This window comes from Canis lupus, chromosome 4, assembly GCF_048164855.1.
Source record: "Canis lupus baileyi chromosome 4, mCanLup2.hap1, whole genome shotgun sequence".
NCBI lineage: Eukaryota > Metazoa > Chordata > Mammalia > Carnivora > Canidae > Canis > Canis lupus.
In genome coordinates, this window is record NC_132841.1 from 67,374,448 (window position 1) to 67,398,611 (window position 24,164).

Here is a 24,164-nt window from a genome sequence, read left to right on the forward strand (position 1 = left end):
CTTAACCGTTGAGCCACCCAGGCATCCCTGTATCTTCTTTCTGTGTACTGCCTTTCAGTACATTCTAATATGCCAAGAATGTTGAATTTCCCCCTTCAAAATTGCTGTTGATCATAACCAGGCAATTTTTCTCTCTCTTTATCACCTAGTTGCTTTACAAGAGTATGAAATGGGCATTACTATGGAGTGCTAATTATTGAGTGGTCCATTCCCACAAGTAACTTATGCCACCACCTCTCAGTGGTTCCATTGCCAATATATTTGGCCACTTTGCTGCTGAGAATATCTCTTACTAAGTTATTACCTATAGTGGATAATAAATTTCCTGTAACAGTAGTTGTGTGATGCACAGAATCATCAATGGCCTCTTATCAACAGCATTCCTGGGTCTCAATGAAACAGGAGAGAGAAAGACATCTCTCAGGGTCCCCATCAAAGCTAATTTTTAGGGTTTCTCAATCTGAGGAGGAGATGAGGTAGAGTCTAATTTAAAGCCCTAAATGTCTTCCTTTGGGTTCTCACAAACAATGTTTCAGTGATTTCCCCCAGCTTGTTCCTCTCTATTTTCTGGGGGAGCTAGGCAGCTTATATCCTATGGATTTGCCATATCGACAATTACTGGGCCCCTTCCTTCTTTCAACAATCTTTAGGTTGTCACCTATCACATATCAAGCTCAGAAGATACAATGGGGCCAGATGGAGCCCCTTCCTTCGGAGTGTATGAGCTAGCAAAACTCCTAGAATCAGAATCCACTTCCTTGCTCAGGCAAGGCCCCTTACTGTCTACTTACTGGTGTGTCTAACCCCAACTTGCTTCCAGTTTACTTAGGAAGAATTGTCCCAATAGCAGTCTCTTAAAAAAAAAAAATTAAAAAAAAAGTCAAGGTAATTGTTTTTTTTAAAATAATAAATTTTTTATTGGTGTTCAATTTACCAACATACAGAATAACACCCAGTGCTCATCCCGTCAAGTGCCCCCCCCAGTGCCCGTCACCCATTCACCCCCACCCCCCGCCCTCCTCCCCTTCCATCACCCCTAGTTCGTTTCCCAGAGTTAGGAGTCTTTATTTATGACAGAAGTCTCCCTTTCTGTCAAGGTAGCTTTGAACAGAGGGATTAGATATTCACAAACCGAGCGTTCACAACATGGACACATTTACAAATTCGGGGTGACATCCTGCTCCAACATGTAATGCAGGCGCCTTTGGCCGCTCTGGAAATTAGAGAGCGTTAAAATTGAATTCAAATAAAGTATTGCAGAAATCGTACAGGTGAAGCCCAGCTCTGTTGCTAGGCAACCTGACAGCCTCTCGAGTGGGGACCAACTTGCCTCCCACACTTGACCATCTCTCCCCAGTGGTGGGACGCGGAGGCCTCATTGGCTCCCGTCTCCTCGCACTGAACCCCAATTGGTCGGAGGGGCTCTCACTCCGCTCCCGTTGGCTCTCGCCGGCTCTCGCCGCTCTGTGATTGGCAGGCCGGCTCTCGGGCCACCGCACGTCACTCTCTCACCCCACTTCCTCGGGCCTCCAGCTTTGTCCCCGCCCCTTCCCCCGCCCTTCCAGCCACGAGGGAAAGCCCTAGCCGGGGCCCGCCTCCACGTCTCTCCGGATTGGCGGAAGCCGGCCGGGGGGGCGGGCTCTGCCGGGCCGCTCTGCGGGCCGCGATTGGCTGCCGGAAGCGCGGTCCAGCCTCCCCCCGACTCCCGGCGGTGCGGGAGTCGGGTGGGTCGGCGGCTATAAAGCTGGTGGCGGAGGGGAGGCGCCGCGTACTGCCCTTGCGTGGCTCGCTCCCTTCCCGGCAGCCGCCCGGTCACGTCTGGGTGAGTGCCCCGCGACGGGGGGAGCCGGGCTGCCGCGGCGCCGGGCGGGATGAAGGCCGGGCGGGCGGTGTCCTTGACTAGGCCCGAAGGAGCTCCAGCTCCGTCCCGGCGGGGGGGCGGGGGGCGGGGGCGGAGGCGTGGACCTGGCCCTGGATGGGGGCGCGGGCGCCGCGGGGTGCGGGGTGCGGGGCCGCCCCGCCAGCCGCCCGGGCCCGCAGGCGGGGGCTTTGACGGGGGGCTGGGGAGTCGCGGAGGGAGAAGGCGAAAGGGCGTTGAGGGCGAGGGTTCTAGTGACCTAGTCAGCCGGGGGCCGGGGAGCCGGGGGGCCGGGGCGCGGCCGTGATCGCCTTGAGGGGCGGGGGGCGGGGGGCGCCCCCGGAGCTGGGCTGCCCGGGCGTTCCCCGAGCTTTGGGGTGAGGGTGGACGCCGAGGGATGGAGAAGACCACGCCTGGTTAGATGGAGCCTCGTAGGTTGGCAGGGGGTGTGTCCTCTTGCAGCCACATAGAGTTGCTGGGAAAGGGAAGCGGGCGAGCATGACTTTCTTCCCTAGCTCAGGTGCAGAGAAGCATCAAAACCGGGATTTATTTTTTTTTAATATTTATATGTTTATTTATTTTTATTGGAGTTCAATTTGCCAACATATAGCATAACACCCAGTGCTCATCCCATCAAGTGCCCCCCTAAAACCGTGATTTAACGAGTACTTGGGCTGCTGACTGCTTCCGTCGGCTTGCTTCGGGTATCACAGGTTCCTGCCTCCCACCTACCTTCCCGCCTCCGAATTTTCTATGCCCCTGTTAAAGGGAAAAAAAAAAAAAAAAAAGGTTTCCTGGGTGTTCTGAAATCCTGTGCCTCCCTCTTGCTAATAGTTTTAGAGCCGGTCTGACCTGCTGTGATGTAGTGGGCAGGTACCCGCAGGGCCTTCACACACGGAGGATTGGGGATTAAGCTAAGTGTATGGTGTCTTCGAAAAAACGTGTCCTTGTGTGACGGATGGTAGAGAAAAGGATTACTCTGAGCTTCCCTGGAGGAGGAATGTGGACAACAGGTAATGAAGGAGGTTATCTCTGCTTGTCATGTTTGCCCTGTGGCCTTGGCCTTAGGCCATCAAAGGCTTCTTTTCACCGCTCACCTCTGCTGCAGCGCTTCCCACAGCTGCTGATGCTCCCGTCAACCTGCCGCAGTTGGATGATGTGTTCTGGCTGTGGCTGAGTGATGTTTGCTCTATCACACTGCTGAATTCTGAAAAACAATGGCAAGATAAATGACAAAATCACGACAAATGAAGACGCTCATGTAGTTAACAGGTTTTTCCTTCTGAGTTGGAGTTTGGACTTTAGTTGTACAGATTCTGTTAGAAGGGAGATTGAAAGCCCTTAACATGGATCTGTCCAAATGGTTCTTTGCATCTTGAGACCTCTAAGCAGTTTGTGTTCTTTCTTTGATCAAAACTTTATATTTTTAAAATTTCAGTTATTTTTGTAGGGGTAAGGAGGGCAGGGATAGTATATTTTACGGGGAAGGAGAAAGACGCACTTTTCTCGGTGTTTAACCTTTGTAGGTCTCTCCTAAATTTGTAGATTTGCCCTTTTTATCCAATTCTAGTTTAATAGGTAACACCAATTCTTAGGAAGGCGCTGCCAATGGGGAGAAATTACAGGATGTTTTATGTACCATAAAAGGCCACGTCATCTGCTGGCTATTTCAGGGCCTTGCTTTTGATTTTGTTTTCTTAGGTATTCCTCCAGAGTGCTTTTACATCTTGTTTCTCTTAACTGTGGGATGGACTTTAAGACTTTTTGATTGAGATTTTAGATAGCTTTCATGGAAGGAAGTGCAAAACCCTGATAATTGATGTAATGTGTATTTACTCAGTGCTCTAGAATAATTTAAAACCATAAAACAGCTGGGATCCCTGGGTGGCTCAGCGGTTTAGCACCTGCCTTCGGCCCAGGGCGTGATCCTGGAGTCCCAGGATCGAGTCCCACGTCGGGCTCCTTGCATGGAGCCTGCTTCTGCCTCTCTCTCTCTGCCCCTCTATCTCTCTCTGTCTCTCTCTCTGTGTGTGTGTGTCTCATGAATAAATAAGTAAAATCTTTTAAAAAAAAAAAAAGGCAATGGAACTGAATGAGAGGAGATACAGTTGAGGTTCTGGTTTGAGGAATTTGATGGACTATATATCAGAATCTATATTTAGTTTCATGTAAAGAACTGAGTCTTATAATTTTATTTTATTTTATTTTAAAAGATTTTATTTATTTGAGAGAGACCGCACGAGCACTCACAAGGTGGGGGGAGGCAGAGGAAGAAGTAGACTCCCCACTGAGCAGGGAGCCCCTTGGACCGCTGGATCCCAGGACCCCAGGATCACATCTGCTGAAGGCAGATGCTTAACTGACTGAGCCACCCAGGCACCCTGTTTGACATTTTTATATTTCTCAAGATGATGGTACAGATTCAGAAGGTTGAAAAATATGTTACTCAATCTAATGGAATGGTAGTAGCCCTCAACTCTTAACAATCTATTCATTCTGAGACTTCTTGGTATATGGTGATGCTCACTTACTGTCTGTCAACTGAGTATAATGAAAGCAGTAGAGAAGCTAATTTTTCAAAGGCTTCATCGTTGCAGGTTTTGTGACTGGGGATATGTGCATATGGGAATGTTGGTAAGAGCAACACATGTTCTCTTATTCCATTGGATCACCTACATTTTTTAGTAGAAAGCCAGTTTTCTTAAACACGTTCCGGGCACTGTTTGGTGCTGCAACTCATTTAAAATGTGATAGCAAAAAGAACTTACTGATGAGAGCTGTACAAGTACTTAAATCTAAAAGATTTGTCCTCTAACTATGATAACTCCAAATTCAGCCCCTCAAAAAATGGCAGTTGAATGCCCTTTTCTCCAAGATCTCAAAGACATTTCTTTTTCTTTCTTTTTTTTTTTTTTTTAAGATTTTATTAATTTATTCATGAGAGACCCACAGAGAGGGACAGAGACATAGGGAGCCCGATGCAGGATTCAATCCCAGGACCCCGGGATCACAACTGAGCCAAAGGCTGATGCTCAACCACTGAGCCACCCAGGAGCCCCTTAGAGAGATTTCAAAAAAGGATCAAAATACAGCCCCCTCTCCCAGGAGACTTCTAGGAATTGAGTATGGATCAAAAGACTGCCCATGACTATTTTTCCAGGGAGTAGAATATGAAGACTTTGTGTGAATGACCTATACCTGCTGTAGAATTGCGGAGCCCTGATGAGAAACTTGAGGAAACCTTCCTGGAAGAGGTAGCTTAGAGTAGGGCCTTGCAATAGAAGTAGAATTTATAAGCAGACCAGGAACTCTGGGGCAGAGGCCGGAATGTCTATTTTTTTAACAGAGAACTAGACCAGAGTGTACAGGCATGGGCAAAGCCTTCACCAGTAGTTTTGCTTGCTTCTTCCCAAGGAGGAAAGGTCTTTCTCATTATAAAGGATGTCCTGTATTTCTCTCCTGTTATAGTGAAAAAGATCAGCAGGTAACCGCTTACTGTTTATCATGTACCTAAATGTGTGCTGGATGAACTTCTTTGACTCTTTGTTTGAATCAAGGCTGAGGAGGGATCCCAAAGAAGGAATTTAGAACTCTGAATAAACCCCAGGAGAAAGAAAGCTTCATTGCATGAACCTAGTTGATGCTAGCAGCCTCCCGCATTCTTCAGTTTTTCTCTTTGCCAAACTAGGTTTGGCAAAAATGCCTATATTGTGGCTCCAGAGGCTCCAAACATGCTGTGTGGTAACCTGCCAGCCGCTTGCCATTCATTAACTGCTTCCTGACCTGTGCTGCCCCCCCCTCCATCATTGCTCTGAAAAGACCTTCTGTTACAAATAGCTGATGACCTGCTGGAGACTTTGGCAGTGCAGTTTCGATCATCTCAGGATCAAGAACCCTCTAGCAGTTGCAGAAGAGAAAGGGAAGCCTAATCCCTTCGTGATGGACTGTTCCTGAAAGTGGCGTTTACAGCCTCCATTTCCTTTCCTCCAGGACTCTCCCGAGAGCTTAGGCATGGCAGTCCTCGTGAATCTTCTTTCTTTTGTTTTTTTCTTTGCTCTAAAGTCCTCCTCTCTTCCCCCTCTTCCCCTCCCCTCCTCCTCTTGTCTCTGCCCCTGCTTGCCCCACCTAAACTCTCCTCAGCTGAAATAATCAAAATTGAAAGAGGGAATATTGGCAGTTCAGGGGAAATTTCCTTGATGGAAATAGCATCAAATGCATATATATAATATGGTTTCAAGAAGAAATATTACTAAGTTACTTAGTCCCAACCTGGAGGGGGAATCATGTTTTCCCCCCACCAGTGAGAACCAGTCCCTGTGGTCTACTTAATTTGCAGGTTACAAAAGCATAGTTGAAGATAATAAAGAACAAAATATAGGTTATTTTCTCAAAGTGTATATATAATTCTTTTTTTTTTTTTTTTTTAATTTATGATAGTCACAGAGAGAGAGAGAGAGAGAGAGAGAGAGAGGCAGAGACACAGGCAGAGGGAGAAGCAGGCTCCATGCACCGGGAGCCCGACGTGGGATTCGATCCCAGGTCTCCAGGATCGCGCCCTGGGCCAAAACAAAGGCAGGCGCCAAACCACTGCGCCACCCAGGGATCCCCTGTATATATAATTCTGTAATCAAAGAGGTCTCTTGGAATGTAGAAGTCTTCTCTTTTCCTACAAAGTTCAGGGCTTATTTATTTGCGGGGGGAAGGGTAAACTCAATGTAGTAAAAGGGATGAAATCTAAAGAGCACTCAAATGATCTAATCATGTCAAAGAAATCTTACTAAATTATTTACTAAAAGTAATTCAGACGACTGAATGTAGTCTCTGACTAATCAGGCAAGCACGGATGCTCAATTTGCCAGTAGTTAAATAGCAAAGGTAATTGCGTTTTCATTAAGCACAAGAACTGTTGTTGTCTCAAGTTAACAATCCTTCAGAATAACAACAACAAAAAAACACAAAAAACAATCCTTCAGAACAGATAGACTGAGGTGAGTGCGCTGGTGTCACCTTCCCATTTTATCTCCACATAACTTAAATGATGATAAAGCATAATGCTCTTTTCTTTTGATACCACATGCTTATCTTTTTATTACCAGCACAGTTTGGGAAAAATCACTTTTAAAAGGTTGGGGAGGGTAAGGTGGACATGTTGAAGGTCAGGAGCATAAGATCAAATAAATGTAGGTAATTAGGTCTTACTACTAGAAAGATACATGTTTTGTTTGAGAAATACTAAGAACTAGGATAATGATGTATTGATGCTTTATATTATTACAAAGCGTTATCCACATAGTTTATCTTCTCAACCACCTGAGAGGGCAGGTATTAACTCCATTTTATAGATGAACTCAGAGGTACAAATTGCTAAAGCCACAAACTCCTAAGTGTTCTTTTTTTTTTTTTTAAGATTTTATTTATTTGAGAGAGAGAACACCAGTGGGGGGAAAGCAAAGGGAGACGCAGAGTCCTCACAAAGTAGGAAGCCCGACACAGGGTTTGATCCCAGGATTATGACCTGAGCCACCCAGGGACCCCTAGAGCAAGCTCTTGAATGGGAGAATCTCAAAGGGGGAAAAAGTTTTATGAGCTTTACCATATTTCTAGCAAAGTCAAAATCAGTTCTATGTAGTAATATAATTGGACAAAGAAATGTTTATTTTAACTCTGAATTGGATTCATTATTTGAATTTCTGTGGTGATTTATGACTTTAAAAGAAGTTCTTATTTGAAATTCCTAGTGCCTGGAGGAGGAAACAGAGGGACAGACCTGGAGACTGCAGTTCTTTATTCCTCACACAGGTATGGCATCCTAGCATGCTGCTGAAGGAAAGCCTTCCTCTCTAAATGAAAGGGGGAAATTGAATTTTTATCCCAGGGCAAATAACCACTCATGTGACCCACACATTCTTAAAATCCATTATGGAGTTACTTTATCTTTAAATATTAATTAATGGTGTAGTGCTTTGGGAGACTGTCCAACTTTGTGATTATTAGACTACTGTTTTAAATCTAGAAACTAATTTTTTTTACCCTTTCTAAAGAGAAAATTTACATACTTTATTATAAATACAGAATCCCATTATCTGGCTTAGATTTTTTTTTTTTTTTAATTGTGGATACAATGCTCTGAAAAATGCTTTTTATCAGCAAAAAGTTAAAAATATATGCAGATAATTTCTTAAGCTGTCAGGTTTTTAGACTATATTTTATTTAGAAATGTTTCTGTCTGTGATTATTTAGAATAGTGAATTAACTAGAATACCCTATTGTGTATGGAGTTAACACCATAATGTGAACATCTCAGATCTTTAGTTGGCCTTTTTCTTTTTCTTACTGTATCTGGTCTATTTCAGAGAGCATTTGAGAGGACAGCATAAGAGCATACCTTAATAGGATAGTTAAAAGTAAAGATTACAGATCAGAAACTGTATCAAATTTTTTGTTACTTGAAATGCTATAGAAACAGTTATTTCCCTGTATTAATTTTCCATTCTTTTCCTGCTTAATCTTATGCCTCCTTAATTTCAATCAAAAGCTAAATATTTCAAATGGGACAGCTTTTTATCAGGAGTATAGGGAGAACATATTGGCTATCAAAACCCCTCAGAGAATGAGCAATAAAGACTGAGTCAGATAATGTAGAAATTTCTTCCACACCACGATCAGAGTCAGGATTCACTTTGAACGTGATGTGGGTGGGTTAGTTAAGCTACATTCCCCCGCCCCAAGTGAAACAAGGGACTTATTTTTAACCTCTTGGAGTTTAAGAATAATAGTTACACCTTATTTCTTAAGTGCAATAATACAAGAACTGATCAGAGCTAGTCAGATTATGGTAAATAGAGATTAATTCTGGAATCAAAGCCCTGCATTGTGGCTTTTAATAAACTGGCTTATACTTTCAGAAGATTGTATATACTTGTCCATTTTATTTCTAAAAGCATTGCAAGTTACTGGTCCAAGCAGGGAAAATCACACTATCCTCAGTGTGTTTAGAGCAGTTTGAAGAGTAGAGAGGATCCAGGGTGGTAACCTTGTGGGAAAGGCTGGGAAGGTGGGTAATCCTACTGCCTCTGGTTTGGCAGTTTAGAGGGTAGCATATAGGAGGGGTTCCTCTTAAAAGATACGGACTGGTTCTCTAGTTGTAGAGCTCTTTTCTATTGATTATGCAGAGGACTTAATCGTAGTTTATTCTAAACTTAGAATCTGCCTAGTGATATTTGAGTCCCTTTATGTCTTTATTTCAACTTCAGTGTAGCGCAGTTTAGATGAGCATAAACTGAGAGGTTGTCGTGGAAGAGAGGAAAGAGTAGAGTAAAGAGGCGCTTCTCTGTTCACTTAGCTGATGTGATAGTAAGCATGTGAAGCTGTGAAACAGTTGAGGCTGGAAATCTGGGAGCCATCCTAAACACTTCCTTCTTTTCCTAACTTCTAGCCAATCACAATTTCTGCCACTTGGCTTCCCTATTTTTTGAAGCTGCTCCCTCACCCCTCATGTAGTAATTGCTCTAGTACATAACCTGTCTTAACTGGACTTCCATATCTGCTCCCTAATCCAAATCCATTCTCTGGGTGGCACTAGTGATTATGCCAAAACGGTGACTCGCAAGCTTTTTTGACTATGACCTTCAGTAAGAAATATACTTTATATTGCAACCTAGGATATGTGTGAATGAATGAAACAGAATTTTCGTGGAAAAATTCTTTAATTACTGTGTGCCATGCAATCTGATTATTTTCTGTCCTTTTCTACTACATTTTAAAATACATTGTTTGCCATCCACCAAATTGATTCCAGAGTTGGAGAAACATTGATCTGGACATGAATATGACCAAGTTATTCCTGTCTAAAATGGTTTGATGGCTCCTTATTGTCTTCATTATGAAATTGAAGCTCCCTAACATCAGCATACCGGAACCATTATGTCCTGACCCTGATCCAGTTCTCCTGACGTACTGCTTGCGTGATCTATTCACTGATCCTCACATTTCACTTCAGTAAATTAGCAAAACTTTTTGTAGCTCTTTGTACTGTGCCTTTTTGTGTATTGTCCACCCTGTTGAAAATCTCCTACCACCATTTGCTTCAGCAGAGCTTTACTGATTACTCCTTAATCATTCTGAAGACTCAAGTCAGCACCAGTAACCAAGAAGCCTCCCTTCCTACTCTTTCCCTGGCCTCCAGGCTGAATTAAGTAGTTCTTGGAACATAATGTGATTGTTATTTCACTTGTTTATTATTAGTTGTTTATATCTTATACATAAAAATGGTGACTAGTTGAAAGGGCAAGGATTATCTCTTATGAAACTTATCCCACATGTTTGGCGTGTAACATGTTGTCATTGTTTGAATGAATGAAAAAACATAAATAAAATTTGTATATTTGGAAGGAAGATTCAGTGGTATCCTTTAAGATCTTTAACTTAGATTTTGTGATTATATTTCTAGGTGCTTATTTTTTAGGTTTTAATATACTTGATGACTTATAGGCTAAGGGTGGATTACATGATTTAAGGATAACTTCTCTGCTTTCAATGTTCTTTCAAGGCTTCAGTAATTAACAACTGACCAAGGCAATAGTCTCTAATTTCATACCGATACTATACTAGAGTTTTCAGAGTGGCAGAGGACAAATGACATAAATATGGGATTTTACTTCATTTTTAGGAGTCGAAGTAGTAGTGAGTTGGTGAAAGGGTAGGACTCAGGTAGCTCTCATAAGCTAAGACGTTTAGGTCAATGAAGACCTGAAATCCTGTCACTTAAGTAGCACCTTCCAATTATGTGATGCCTAAAAAGGAAATTAAGTTGTAGAAGTTTAAAAGGGAGGAAAATTCTGTCTCTAAAACTAATAGGCTATGCCATTCTTCAAAGCCTGATAACTGTATTTTCTGACTCCTATGCCAACTGGGTTCTGGGTGGACTGCCCATCTCACTAAAGTGAGATTAGAAGTTAGGAAGAAGAGACCTGCTTGTTTTTGTCAGCAGGAAGGAGCGGGGAGGCGGGAGGTGGGGGGGAAGATGTGTAGACCCTAGTTCTGCAGCAGAAGTGCTCCAGCAGCTTTAGTTAGGAGTATGAGCTTTTGGGATCTGAATAGCCACCTTCTCCCTTTGCTCCTCTAGCTCTGCCAACAAGTTTGTAACCATTTCCCTGTATTAAATTCTCCCCTATTTGAAATACCTAGAATAACTTTTCCTGATTAATACAGTCTCTAAACAAATTGAGGAGGTTCTGATAAGTTATGTGACTTGCTCATACACACATATCAATGGTCTTAAGTGGCTAGCACATTTAACTTACTGTTGGTAAATCTAGATACTACTGAAAGTATTTACAGTGTGGCAACAGTCTTTGTAGTGCCCTTTTTAAGATAGAAGAGTTGGTTTTAAGAGGTGTTCTCTAGCTGCCACACAAATAATATGTGGATTACCAGTTTTCAAATTTGAGTCAGTTTGGGTTTATCTCCTGATTTAGAAGCTAAGTGATTTTTTGTTATTCTGTGGTCATTTATTGCCCGTATTTTAGCTGTAGAAAGCATGGGATATTGGCATATGACCCTCTTATGGGTCCTGGAACTTATTTTTGCGTAAAATTTTAATCATTGGGTTCTGGGCAGAGGAGAGGGGCTCTTTACAGTATCAGGGGCCTGGTGTAGATGGACTTTGTAGACTTCCATAGTGTGCCTTTTCTACTTGCTGAGATTGTTTAGATCAATGAAGAATATATCCATGATGAATGACTGGCTGACTTATTTAAACTTTCTTGGGTGGCCGGGAATAGATCAGGTACTTGAATTCTGATTGGTGGACCATATTACTAAATGGTCATTGTATTCTTATATCTTATAGCTCTTTATAGTAGAAGACTCTTATATTTACCTTTAAGTATCATGTCTTAATCTAAAGAGGTCTAGGTGGCTTTGTTTGTTTGTTTTAAAGATTTTATTTTTAAGTAATCTCCACCCAACCTGGGGCTTGAACTCACAACCCTGAGATCAAGGGTCACATGCTCCACCGACTGATACAGCCAGGTGCCCCTGAAGAGGTCTGGTTTTAAATAAAGTGCAAATCTTTCTAAGACAATAATTATAAATAATAGTGTTCCATTCATACTATAATTGCTACCTCCACATATTAAAATTGCCCCAATATAATTAATGGTATTGTAATGGCATTATATGGTGACAGACGCTGGCTACGCTTATGGCGAGCATAGCATAATGCATGGAGTTGTCAAATAACTCTGTTGTATATCTGAAACAAATGTAACATTGTGTGTCAACGATACTTCAGTTAAAAAAATAATAATAATAAAATTGCCCTGGATGAAGTATACTAAACTTAGAAACTAACATTTCAGGTGATAGTTGAACTCCTAATGTTGATTTCTTAAGTTTGAACTTGACAGTCTGGAATTTATAACCTAGAATGATGTTTTCTTCTGTTTTTCTTTCTAAAGCTCTTTCACCATGCCTGGGTCACTTCCTTTGAATGCAGAAGCCTGCTGGCCAAAAGATGTGGGAATTGTTGCCCTTGAGATCTATTTTCCTTCTCAATATGTTGATCAAGCAGAGTTGGAAAAATATGATGGTGTAGATGCTGGAAAGTATACTATTGGCTTGGGCCAGGCCAAGATGGGCTTCTGCACGGATAGAGAAGATATCAACTCTCTTTGCCTGACTGTGGTTCAGAACCTTATGGAGAGACATAGCCTTTCGTATGATTGCATTGGGCGTTTAGAAGTTGGAACAGAGACAATCATTGACAAATCAAAATCCGTGAAGACTAATTTGATGCAGCTCTTTGAGGAGTCTGGGAACACAGATATAGAAGGAATAGATACAACTAATGCATGCTATGGAGGCACAGCCGCTGTCTTCAATGCTGTTAATTGGATTGAGTCCAGCTCCTGGGATGGTATGTTACGTTATTCCAAAGAAACTCTCCTTGAGGATGCGCAGGCCCACATGACCTTTTAATTAATGCCATATGTGAATTTACCAGTTATGCTTGTTTGAATATGGTCAGAAATGTACCTCTTTCAACTTACCTGAATTATAAACTGGTTCTCTTTAACATGTAGGACAGAATTATAAAGATTTACATTTTTTTTTCTCCTTTGCCAAAGATGGGAAAGCATATTTTAGAAAAACAGAAGACTTCAGTGTATATGTATGATACTTTTAGTGGTGATCACCTTCTTGCATATTAACAAAAATCTTTTTCAGGACGGTATGCCCTGGTAGTTGCGGGAGATATTGCTGTATATGCCACAGGAAATGCTAGACCTACAGGTGGAGTGGGAGCTGTTGCTCTGCTAATTGGGCCAAATGCGCCTTTAATTTTTGACCGAGGTGAGTGTTTGGGGGAGCGGATTTCTTTTTTTTATTAAAACAAAGTATGCCAAGAAAGTTGAAAGTACAAATAGAAACTAGTACTGAGTATTCATTAAATGCAGTTACTACCTGCTAAATATGCATGTTAGCATATTTAGTCTTTATAACAACTTTATGAGGTAAGTAATGTCATTCTCATTTTACAGAGAAAATGGGTATAAGTAAGAACAGAGGAGTAACTTGCCCACTGTCACTCATTAGTGACAAGTTTCATTTGTTTTCAGTTCAGTAGAGCAATTGTGATCTTCCAGTTAGAGGTAGGAAACTTGTATAAAATGTTGTGTATCAAAGGAGTCTGAGGCCTGTCCATGGATACTGTAATGTTTCTTTTCAGTTATGTGTTGGTTCCACCTTGTGATTTCCATACTGCAAGTGGCAAGAGTTGATTAGATGCTTTAGGAACAAGGCAATCTGCTGACTAACATACAAACATCAGGTTGCAGATATACATGTCCTCTTCCTTTCTTGTTCTCATAGGACTTCGTGGGACACATATGCAGCATGCCTATGACTTTTACAAGCCTGACATGCTTTCGGAATATCCTATAGTAGATGGCAAACTCTCCATACAGTGCTACCTCAGTGCACTAGACCGCTGCTACTCTGTCTACCGCAAAAAGATCCGAGCCCAGTGGCAGAAAGGTGCGTTTCATCCATTTCCCTTGGTTTTGACGTCCGTTGAGGGCAGTGTAATGTGCTGAGTGTCTTCAGTGAGACACTGCCTTGTGGGCATCCTTCATTAGTGTCCTTGAACCATTCCTTCCACCAGATAGCATTTCCCCACAGATTCTGGGAATGTGTAATTTAGGGAAACAGGGAAGCTTTGAAAATGAGGTGTATCTGTGCAGAAATGCTTAGGCTTACCCCCAGTAAAAAAAATCAACACTGAGGCAAAGAAAGTAACCTGAATTTTGTTCATCTTTTGGGAGAGGTGTTTTTACAAGGCTTTAGTTTGCAACTGTGATCCAGAGCAAACTCTAATGAAAATAAATTACCGATGTTGACCCCCATCCCCCTACAGCCTGTTTGCATTTGACCTATGAATTCATCCTTGCTTTTGCAGTATCCTCATTAATCTCTGTCTTTAACCCTGAAAATGTTCTTGAGATACTCAAAAAGACAATGTTTGAATTAATGCCATTAAAACACACAGTATCATATAAATTAGGCTTTTTCATAGATCTGCATTCTATAGGCTGTAAGAGAGGTTTAAAAAAAAAAGTATTGAATGACACAGTAGGATTGAGTAGTCCTAGAGAAGAAGCATTCTTGCAGTGTGTAAAATGTCATACTTTTGATGGTATTTAACAGGACAGTGATTTTCTAACTTTCTGGGACCCACAGTGAGTAGTACACTCTACACTCTCTGTATGTGCTAAACTCACACAAAAATATCATGAAATTACTTACCATGCCACAGGTTACACAGCTATTTTCTACTCTATTCTATTTCATTAAAAAATACCGTAAGGTTAAAAAAAAAAAAAACAAAAAACAGGCCCAACCCACTAAATTAATTACAGACTCTTAAGCTCTGAGGTTTGAAAACAGTGATGTAGTGATGGGTAGTGTTCTGTCTCTGGGTGTCTTTTTGATATGCATTTTAAGCCATAGAGATAATTTCATTATACAGTTTATTTTTGGTTGCTGTTTAAAGATAGAAGAACATCTTAGCCTTGTTCTAAAATCATACTTCAAAAGTTAGTGTTTTAAAGTGAATTTCATAATTTCTTTGGATTTCTCTTGCAGAGGGAAATGATAAAGATTTTACCTTGAATGATTTTGGTTTCATGATCTTCCACTCGCCCTACTGTAAGCTGGTTCAGAAGTCTCTAGCTCGGATGTTGCTGAATGACTTCCTTAATGACCAGAACAGAGATAAAAATAGTATATATAGTGGCCTGGAAGCCTTTGGGTAAGAGAAGTTTGTTAGGGTTTTTTTTCTTCTTTGTGTATTTTTTTTTTTTAATTTTTATTTATTTATGATAGTCACAGAGAGAGAGAGAGAGAGAGAGGCAGAGACACAGGCAGAGGGAGAAGCAGGCTCCATGCACCGGGAGCCCGATGTGGGATTCGATCGCGGGTCTCCAGGATCGCACCCTGGGCCAAAGGCAGGCGCTAAACCGCTGCGCCACCCAGGGATCCCTATAGACATGAACATTTTAAAGTTAATTGGATCTTAAAAGTCATCTAGTCTAAAGTAGAAGAAACTGAGTCCCAGAGAACTGGTAGTTTATCTACATGAATTCTTTAGTCATTTCTACTCCTATTTTCTGATTTCCTCCTTTTAGTTCTGTTCCCTCTGTCACCATGATAATAGAGCCCCATGGGGCCTATATTTACTACTCCAGCCTCTGAAATCTCCTCTCCAGCGCCTGTGTCCCATCCCATGCCATGCGCCGCCACTACTGAAGTCTGCTTTCATGCTCCTTCCACATTTCCCCACTTAAAGTTCCCTGCCGTGCCTGTTAAAGTCACCCTGTCCCTTCTACATCTAATAAATTCTACTCAACTTTTAAGACTCAGCTTCTGCAATATCCTGACTTTGCTAACTAAATAGGCATTATGATGGACTTGAAATAGTATGGTGTATTCTGTTTGGTGACAATAGAGTTTTAGGGAATTTATTAACCCATTAGAATTAAGTTGTCTTAACTTGGTTATACAAAGATTTGACAAAAAGGACCTAATGTGTACAACTGTTACATCTTCCACGGCAATTAACCTGTTACTACTTGGCTTTTAATAAATAGGGAAAGCAAATCATACAGGCAGATTAGAATATTAGTTACATTGGCTACTATAATAAAAATGTAGTCTTTGAACATTGTAAGATGGCCTTTTTTCTAAATGTTTCAGGGATGTTAAATTAGAAGATACCTACTTTGATAGAGATGTGGAAAAGGCATTTATGAAGGCTAGTGCTGAACTCTTTAATCAGAAAACAAAGGCATCTTTGCTTGTGTCAAATCAAAATGGAAATATGTACACATCGTCTGTTTATGGCTCCCTCGCTTCTGTTCTAGCACAGTAAGTACATATTTCAGCTGCCTATCTCCTCTTATTTGGGGATGTTAGATTTTGAAGACCAACGTTGGGGTCAGGCATGTTGGTGGCAGATCACAGGATGACATCCAGATTCTTGAGGCTACTGTCCATTGATTTAAGGATAAATGGGATGAAGCTACTCCTGAGTACTTCATTTCATGCTGGCTTCCCTGGCTGCTGTTCTCATGATCTTATTCTTGACCTACAGTTGAACCATAAACCCCTAGTTGACAAAGTAACTTATTTTATGGCATAATGACTTTCGTAAGCCCCATCATTACCAAAAAGATAAAGACTCTTGGTTTTGGTCTGTTGTAGAGCTTTAGGTCCACTTCCTAAGGCCACTGGATGAATTTTTGCTCTTAACTTCTGTCTTCCCACACATTGTAGTTTTGGATCAGTGAGACTTTTAATTTTTATTTATTTACTTATAAAGGCTTTTTTTTTTTTTTTTTTTTTTTTTTGAGAGAGAGAGAGAGAGAGAGCACAAGCTGGAGGAGGGGCGGACCCCCCACAGAGCAGGGAGCCCCATGCCACACTTGATCCCAGGACCCCGGGATCATGACCTGAGGCAGATAGATGCCTAACCAGCTGAGCCGCCCAGGCGCCCCTCAGTGAGACTTTTTTTTTTTTTTTTTAAGATTTTACTTATTCATTCATAGAGACAGAGAGAGAGAGAAAGGGGCAGAGGCACAGGTAGAGGGAGAAGCAGGCTCCATGCAGGGAGCCCGACATGGGACTCGATCCAGGGTCCCCAGGATCACACCCCAGGGTGCAGGCGGCGCTAAACCGCTGCACCACCGGGGCTCCCGCCCCTTTTTTTTTTTTAAAGATTTTATTTATTCATTCATAGAGACAGAGAGAGAGAGAGAAAGAGAAAGGGCAGAGAGAGAGAGAAAGGATCAGTGAGACTTTTTAATAACTTTTCTTCCCCCTACACAGGTACTCCCCTCAGCAGCTGGCAGGAAAGAGGATTGGTGTGTTCTCTTACGGTTCTGGTTTGGCTGCCACCCTGTACTCCCTTAGAGTTACACAAGATGCCACACCAGGTAAACGCAGCTCTTCTAACAAGAACATGTTGTGACCTACTGTGCTAAGGTTGATTGAGCAGACTCCTCAAGCAAGCACTTGAATCTGCCCCATAGACCATTACATTTGTATCTTCATTTCTTTCAACGTAGCCAGATTTTTACTCTCTAAGAATCCACTTTAACTGGGTAAATGGCAGGATTATCTGCGTTGGGAGAGCTTCCCTTTTTTCCAAGTCAGAAAAAATATATAATGAGCTGAAAAAATCTTTTTATGGCACAATGTCTGATTTTTCTGTCTCCAGCAAGTAACTTTATTTTATTCTCATTTGTAAAGTGTTTATAACCAGGGGAGGTGCAGTCGGGAGGGTAAGGGAAGCAGATCTGTCTAATGCAGGCAGCTGTGGAGCCTGATCATATGAATGAGTAATACCAAGTCTTTTCTTGTGGTTTCGTTTCATACAACATACCTAATTTTTATAGGTTTATGGTCTTGTCTTATATTCTTGAACAGGAAGGAGCAAAAACATGGAGAAAAACTGATGGAAGACTTGACATTAATCTAAAACTGTGTCAGGTTGACTATGGACAATAAGTTATTTGTAGTTTAACATCCCATCTATTTCCTGATTTGTCTCTTGGCTGATACTGAACAAATGTCTAGTCAGAGACCATAGGGAGCTGTGCCAAACAGATACCATTTTCTCTTCCACCTAAGTAGTATCTGGTACTTCAAGAAATGGAAAGCTTTTTTTCTTTTTGGCAGCATTTTCAAGTTTTGGGATGTGCTACTTTTGCCTTTTTTTTTTTTTTTTCCAATAGAGATTGTGGGGGGCTATGAGGAGTGACAGAGAGAGAGGGAGAGAGAATCCTAAGCAGGATCCACACACAGTGCAGAGCCTGATGTGGAGCTCGAACCCACAACCTTGAGATCATAACCTGAGCATAAGTCAGGAGTCAGACACTTAACTGACTGCGCCACCCAGTCAGTTAAGAGAATATAAAAATATTCTCTTTTGGGACGTCTGGGTGGCTCAGCGGTTGAGACCTGCCTTTGGCCCATGACATGATGGTGGAGTCCCGGGATCACCGGGATCAAGTCCCACGTCGGGCTCCCTACATGCAGCCTGCTTCTCCCTCTGCCTGTGTCTCTGCCCGCCCCGCCCCCCCCCCCCGCCCCTTGTCTCTCATAAGTAAATAAATCTTTAAAAAAAATTCTCTTTTAATATTGGGATTTACTGTTTTAGGGTCTGCTCTTGATAAAATAACAGCAAGTTTATGTGACCTCAAATCAAGACTTGACTCAAGAACTTGTGTGGCACCAGATGTCTTTGCTGAAAACATGAAGCTCAGAGAGGACACTCATCACTTGGGTAAAAATATTAAGTTGTGTTTAAACATAGAGGTATACACCCAAAGCCTACTGGAGAAGGCTCTAATAACCTGAAACATGTTACATATAAGATAAGGGTGTCTAGGCTTTATTCTGTACTAATGTGTTATCAGTGAAAATTGTGGGGAAATAGGCAACTTTTCTCTAGTTTTATTACCAAGTGACTTATGTATCCTAACTAATGTTTCATGTTCTCTGCTTTTCCTTTAGTCAACTATATTCCTCAGAGTTCAGTAGATTCCCTCTTCGAAGGGACCTGGTACCTCGTCAGAGTGGATGAGAAGCACAGGAGGACCTATGCCCGGCGCCCCTCCCCCAGTGAGGATACTCTGGGTGAAGGAGTAGGACTCGTACATTCAAGTGCAGCCACTGAGGTAGGTGAAGCTCCTCGTGTTTTGCTCGGCCTTGGACAGGCTGAGAAGTCTCCATCCTCAGATCTCAGGGCTTCAGGACCTGAGACTGAGCAGCTTAAAGGAATGTTGATAAAGAATGAGCTTTGCATTTATAATTATTAACATTTTTAAAACACGCAGTAAAGACTAGGTTTTGTTAATAATACCAATATTGAAAGGAAGACTGATGTAGAGAGAAGGCCCATTTGTGGTCATGTCTAGGTGAGAGCGGAGTTTGGAGCCCTTCTCATCTTAGGCCATTGTCAAATCTCTCTGCAGATTATCAAGAAGTAACACTAATAGCAAGGATTTGAATTCCTATTATATGCTAGGGATTTTATTTACATTTTCTAATTTAATCCTTAAAAAATCCATCTTGAGGTAAATGGTATTATTCCCATTTTAGAGACGAAGCTGCGAAAAGTTAAATGACTTGCCAAGGATCATGGCCCCAATTTGAACTGAGAACTTTATATATAACCCTGAAGTTGTTTCTTTTATCTGTTCAGCACCAATGTGAAGGATGCATAGTCTTTCTTCTTGTTATTACACCGATGAAGTAGCTAGTCGGGCCACCTGAGTCAGAGTTGGGAATGCAAGAGTAACAAGTAGAATGCTGTGTGTGGTGGGTCTCTGTGGCCTCCTTCTCTTCCTTGTTCTAGGAATATTTGTCTAATAACTTCACCATAAAGTAAAGAATGGCTGTTTAGTTCCACAAAAAGTTCTATAGAATATATATGTTTAGCATAAACCTCTCCAAAGTTGTCCCTTCTCAGTTTTTTTCTTAGTAGAATTTAACACAATGACTTTTTAAAAAACAAAAAAACTGCTATGAGAGTTGACAAGTTTTTTTTCCTTTGATTTTTAGCATATCCCAAGTCCTGCTAAGAAAGTGCCAAGACTCCCTGCCACAGCAGCAGAAGCCGAAGCAGCTGTCATTAGTAACGGGGAGCATTAAGATACTTCTGTGAGGTGGAAAACTTCTGTGCGGGTTGGGGTGGGGGGTCTGTATAGGAACAGTTCTGGGAATGGGATGTCTGGGGACAGTTTTAAAGGATTACATGTTGTGTAACTTTTTATGTGACTGACATGAAGCCTGGAAAACTATCGTGTTCTTGGGAGAGTTCTTTGCTCAATTTGCTCACACGCTTCCTGTTGTGGTCCAGCCAGTGCTTAATGTACGGGAATGATGTTTAAGGGCTCTGTAAACTTCATACCTCTCTGGCCATTCGTATGCATGAAGCTTAGTTTTTGAATGTGGTATCATGAATTGTGTGCTTCAGGCGAAGAAAGCAGAGGTACTAGTCTCCAATTTTAATTTTTTTAAACATGTAAGACTTTTGTACTTTGAACCAACAAGCTTAGTGAAAGTATCTGGTTTTTGAAAAAAAAAAAAAAAGTTTCTAGTTTATGGAATGTAGTCTTAAAATGTGATATGCACAAACCCTGTTTAAAAATGGCAAGACAAATATACTCTTTTTCTATAATTTATAAATCCTAAAGAGGGAGAAGAGTTGGGATGGTAACACTGGTTCTGGAAACTGGAATGTTGCTTTAAATCCAGGCCAGCAGTGACGAGTTATTGTAATGACCTCTGAACAGAGAGATGCTAGCATTGAGCAGACGTCTGGTATAGACCGCGTGGTACACTGGGAAACTATGGACATAGCTCTGGGTCAGCTTTGGAATCCTTGGTTCAAGGTGGAGATGGTAGTGAAGCGGTGTATGAGGAAGTTGTTGCAATCCTTCTTTGCGCCTTATTTTAAAGAATAAATAAAAATTTTTTCTGGCTGCCTTTTAAAATTTAAAACAAAATAGAAGGATGGGGCACAGGGCATTGTTAGGTTACCTGTGATGCTTCAGTGTTATAAATTCAACTTACAGACTGACAGCCTAAATTCACGGTATAAGTGTTATTTTCCTTTCTTTTCCCTTTTTCTGGTATCTTTTCAATGAAAATAAATAAAAGGACAACCCAAGTTTTATATAGTATGAACGGCCAAAAAAAGTATTCCATTTCAAGGTCTGGGAGTAGGATTTATAAAGCATTTTTTCAGACTTTCACTTAAAAAAATACTATCACATGAAATGAATAAGAAGACTGGTTAGACAGTTTTGTAGATCTTTTTGGTGCTGAACTATGACATGAGCCTTATAGACTGTAAAATAGAGATAGTTGGAACTAATGTACAGAACTAAATTTTTTAAACTTTATTTGCTGTTAAATTCTGTGAAGTTTCAGTTATCTAAAATAAACTTACACAAACATGAACTGTAATGTTTCAAATTGCAAGGTAATATGTAATGTAGTGTTTGTAAAATACTCTTGTCTAATATTAACTAGTGGTATTTTGATTTGTACAGTCCATTTGTTAAAATGACTTCATTTTAACATCCACTGATGTAGATTAATAATGTAAGTTCACATTTAAAGATTAATGGGAAAATGGTGCATGTAATACTTTCACAAGTATTGGGAGTTTGGTATGTTTTGAAAAGAGTAATTTAACTTTTGGGTGTCAGGAAATGGGTTTTTCTCAAAGTCCATTGCCGGCAATGGGCAAGCCTCGTAATATTGGCACAGAGCATTAACTGTACACCTTATTAACAGTGAGGTGAATAACTTTGAATAAAGTTTTAGAGAAATATTTCAGATATGTGTGTATTCTTTTTCCCTCTTGAACTAACAGTTTAGGCAAAAATCAGCTAATGTGCTATTTCAAAGTATGGGTATTTGTTTCATTTCAGTTCATTCATTCACTAATTTATTCGTTCATCATTCAACAGACATTTGAAAACCTGATATAAGCAAGGCACTCTGAATTAAAGAGTTACCAAGATGGCAGCCCGGGTGGCTCAGCAGTTTAGCGCCGCCTTCAGTCCAGGGTGTGATCCTGGAGACCCAGGATCGAGTCCCACGTCGGGTTCCCTGCATGGAGCCTGCTTCTCCCTCTGCCTACGTCTCTGCCTCTCTCTCTCTGTGTCTCTATGAATAAGTAAATAAAATCTTAATTAAAAAAAAAAAAACAAGATATATGGTCTTGCCTTCAAGGAGCTATTTATCTAACATAGAAGAATTTGTACTGATAATACGTTATCCTTAAACTGGAGACAAAGACATTAACTCCCAAGTGGGTAGTAAATATGTATAAACTTTGCCATAAGTATTTATGAAGAAAATTACTATATTTTCCTTAAAATAACCTAAGATTAAGGGTTGCAATTAAAGATTAAAAGCAGGGATGCTTGGATGGCTCAGCGGTTAAGTATCTGCCTTTGGCTCACGGCGTGATCCTGGGGGTCCTAGGATCGAGTTCCGCATCAGGCTTCCTGCATGGAGCCTGCTTCTCCCTCTGCCTATGTCTCTGTCTCTCTCTTTCTCTCATGAATAAATAAAATCTTTAAAAAATAATAAAAATAAAGATTAAAAGCAAATTTTACAGCCCGTATAAAATGGCCTACTGTCAGCAAGAGCCACATGTTTTAAGATTTATTTTAGAGAGAAAGCAAGCATGAGTAGGGAAAGGGCAGAAGGAGAGAGACTCTGGCCACGGAGCGTAGAGCCTGACTTGGAGCTCCATCCCATGAACCTGAGATCATGATCTGAGGCAAAATCAAGAGTCAGACATTCAACCGACTGAACCACCTATGCGCCCGTAAGAGCCACATGTTGCTGGTGCTTCTAGGGTTGGTTGTTTTTTTTTAAAAGATTTTATTTATTCATGAGAATCAGAGGCAGAGACACAGGCAGAGGGAGAAGCAGGCTTCAAGCAGGGAGCCTGATGTGGGACCCTGGGATCATGCCCTGAGTCAAAAGCAGAAGCTCAACCGCTGAGCCACCCAGGTGTCCCACTCCTAGGGGTTTTATAGTTTTTGCAGTGGTATTAATACTGAACTAGATCACCTCTAAGAGCCCTATCCACTCTTCGGATTGTAGAAATCAAAAATTAACCCAGATTATTTCTAGCCCTGTTCAGCTCATACGTCATGTGTAGATTCAATACTTAGTGATGATTTCTTTTATTTTCTGGACCAGTCTATCCCTCTGGATCATTTAGGAAACGGGCTAGTGTTCTTTCTCTAAGGTCATTTTTACAAATCCTTCAATCCTAATTAATATGCTTTAGGAGTGCTATCCTTCCCCTCACTCCTTGTTGGAATTTGTGCTCTGTTTGGGCACCGAACTTTTTTTGAACCTTCTGGGTTTTTGTTTCTATGAACATAATGAGTCAGTTTAAGATTAGCAGGAGATAAAACTCAAACAGATGCAAACAGCTACTTTTGATCTTCCTGTGACTCAGTTGAAACACTTCCTGTCTTGTCTGCTATTGGAAATGCCCTGAAAGAAACACTAAAGAGGTTAGTAAAGCAGGGAACGTAAAAGGTCTTTAAATAATTTTTTTTGTATATTTTTTTTATTGGAGTTCGACCTGCCAACATATAGTATAACACCCAGTGTTCATCCCGTCAAGTGCTCCCTTCAGTGCCTGTCACCCAGTCACCCTGGGTCTTTAAATAATTTAGAGCTAGATAATCTTGACATAAAAATGAAAATTTTCGGGGATTCCTGGGTGGCTCAGCTGTTTAGCTCCTGCCTTTGGCCCAGGGTGCGGTCCTGGAGTCCCAGGATCGAGTCCCACGTCAGGCTCCAGGCATGGAGCCTGCCTCTCCCTCTGCCTGTGTCTATGCCTCTCTCTCTCTCTCTGTGTGTCTATCATAAATAAATAAATAAATCTTTTTAAAAAAATGAAAATTTTCTTTAAGATTCCTAGCAACTACTTTTAATTAACCCTGGGTTCCTCATTATTTTCCTTATTGGTAGTCAAAGAAAATAGGTGATCTGTGATTCTTCCCCACTGCCCCCACCCCCCCCAAAAAAAAACAGTATTATAAAGATAGTAATTTGGTGCTGAAGATTATGAATACCAATCCTCCTGAAGTTCATAGATCATGAGGGCTCCAGCTTATAAAAATTTAAAATATTTTTATTTTAAATGTTTAGAAGAAAAAAAAGGAATCCATCTTTGTCCTATTTCATCACTGCGCAG

At 41.2% G+C, this 24,164-nt stretch overlaps 1 protein-coding gene across 6 annotated transcripts; it reads left to right on the forward strand.

Moving 5' to 3' along the window:
• Positions 1-1,668: 1,668 nt before the first annotated feature.
• Positions 1,669-22,143, forward strand: HMGCS1 (3-hydroxy-3-methylglutaryl-CoA synthase 1). Of its 6 annotated transcripts, XM_072824703.1 has the most exons (13): positions 1,704-1,822; positions 2,693-2,871; positions 7,597-7,657; positions 12,319-12,776; positions 13,088-13,213; positions 13,733-13,897; positions 15,005-15,170; positions 16,115-16,285; positions 17,246-17,352; positions 18,579-18,704; positions 18,935-19,098; positions 19,985-20,088; positions 21,904-22,143. In XM_072824703.1, the coding sequence occupies exons 2-12, from the start codon at positions 2,817-2,819 to the stop codon at positions 20,072-20,074; spliced, it is 1,689 nt and encodes a 562-aa protein (XP_072680804.1). In that variant the 5' UTR covers positions 1,704-1,822; positions 2,693-2,816; the 3' UTR covers positions 20,075-20,088; positions 21,904-22,143. The 6 variants fall into 6 exon arrangements, with proteins under 6 accessions (XP_072680809.1, XP_072680805.1, XP_072680807.1 ...); XM_072824704.1 differs by lacking the exon at positions 2,693-2,871 and having other exon boundaries at positions 1,673-1,822; XM_072824702.1 differs by lacking the exon at positions 21,904-22,143 and having other exon boundaries at positions 19,985-21,764.
• The last annotated feature ends 2,021 nt before the right edge of the window (positions 22,144-24,164 follow it).

What these genes read in the sequence shown, in the direction of transcription:
- HMGCS1 (XM_072824703.1), top strand. Translation starts at nt 2,817, where the DNA reads ATGGTAGAGAAAAGGATTACTCTGAGCTTCCCTGGAGGAGGAATGTGG. An exon ending in TGAGTCCAGCTCCTGGGATG is followed by an intron (nt 12,777 to 13,087) that starts GTATGTTACGTT and finishes AATCTTTTTCAG; the next exon opens with GACGGTATGCCCTGGTAGTT. An exon ending in CTCGCTTCTGTTCTAGCACA is followed by an intron (nt 16,286 to 17,245) that starts GTAAGTACATAT and finishes CCCCCTACACAG; the next exon opens with GTACTCCCCTCAGCAGCTGG.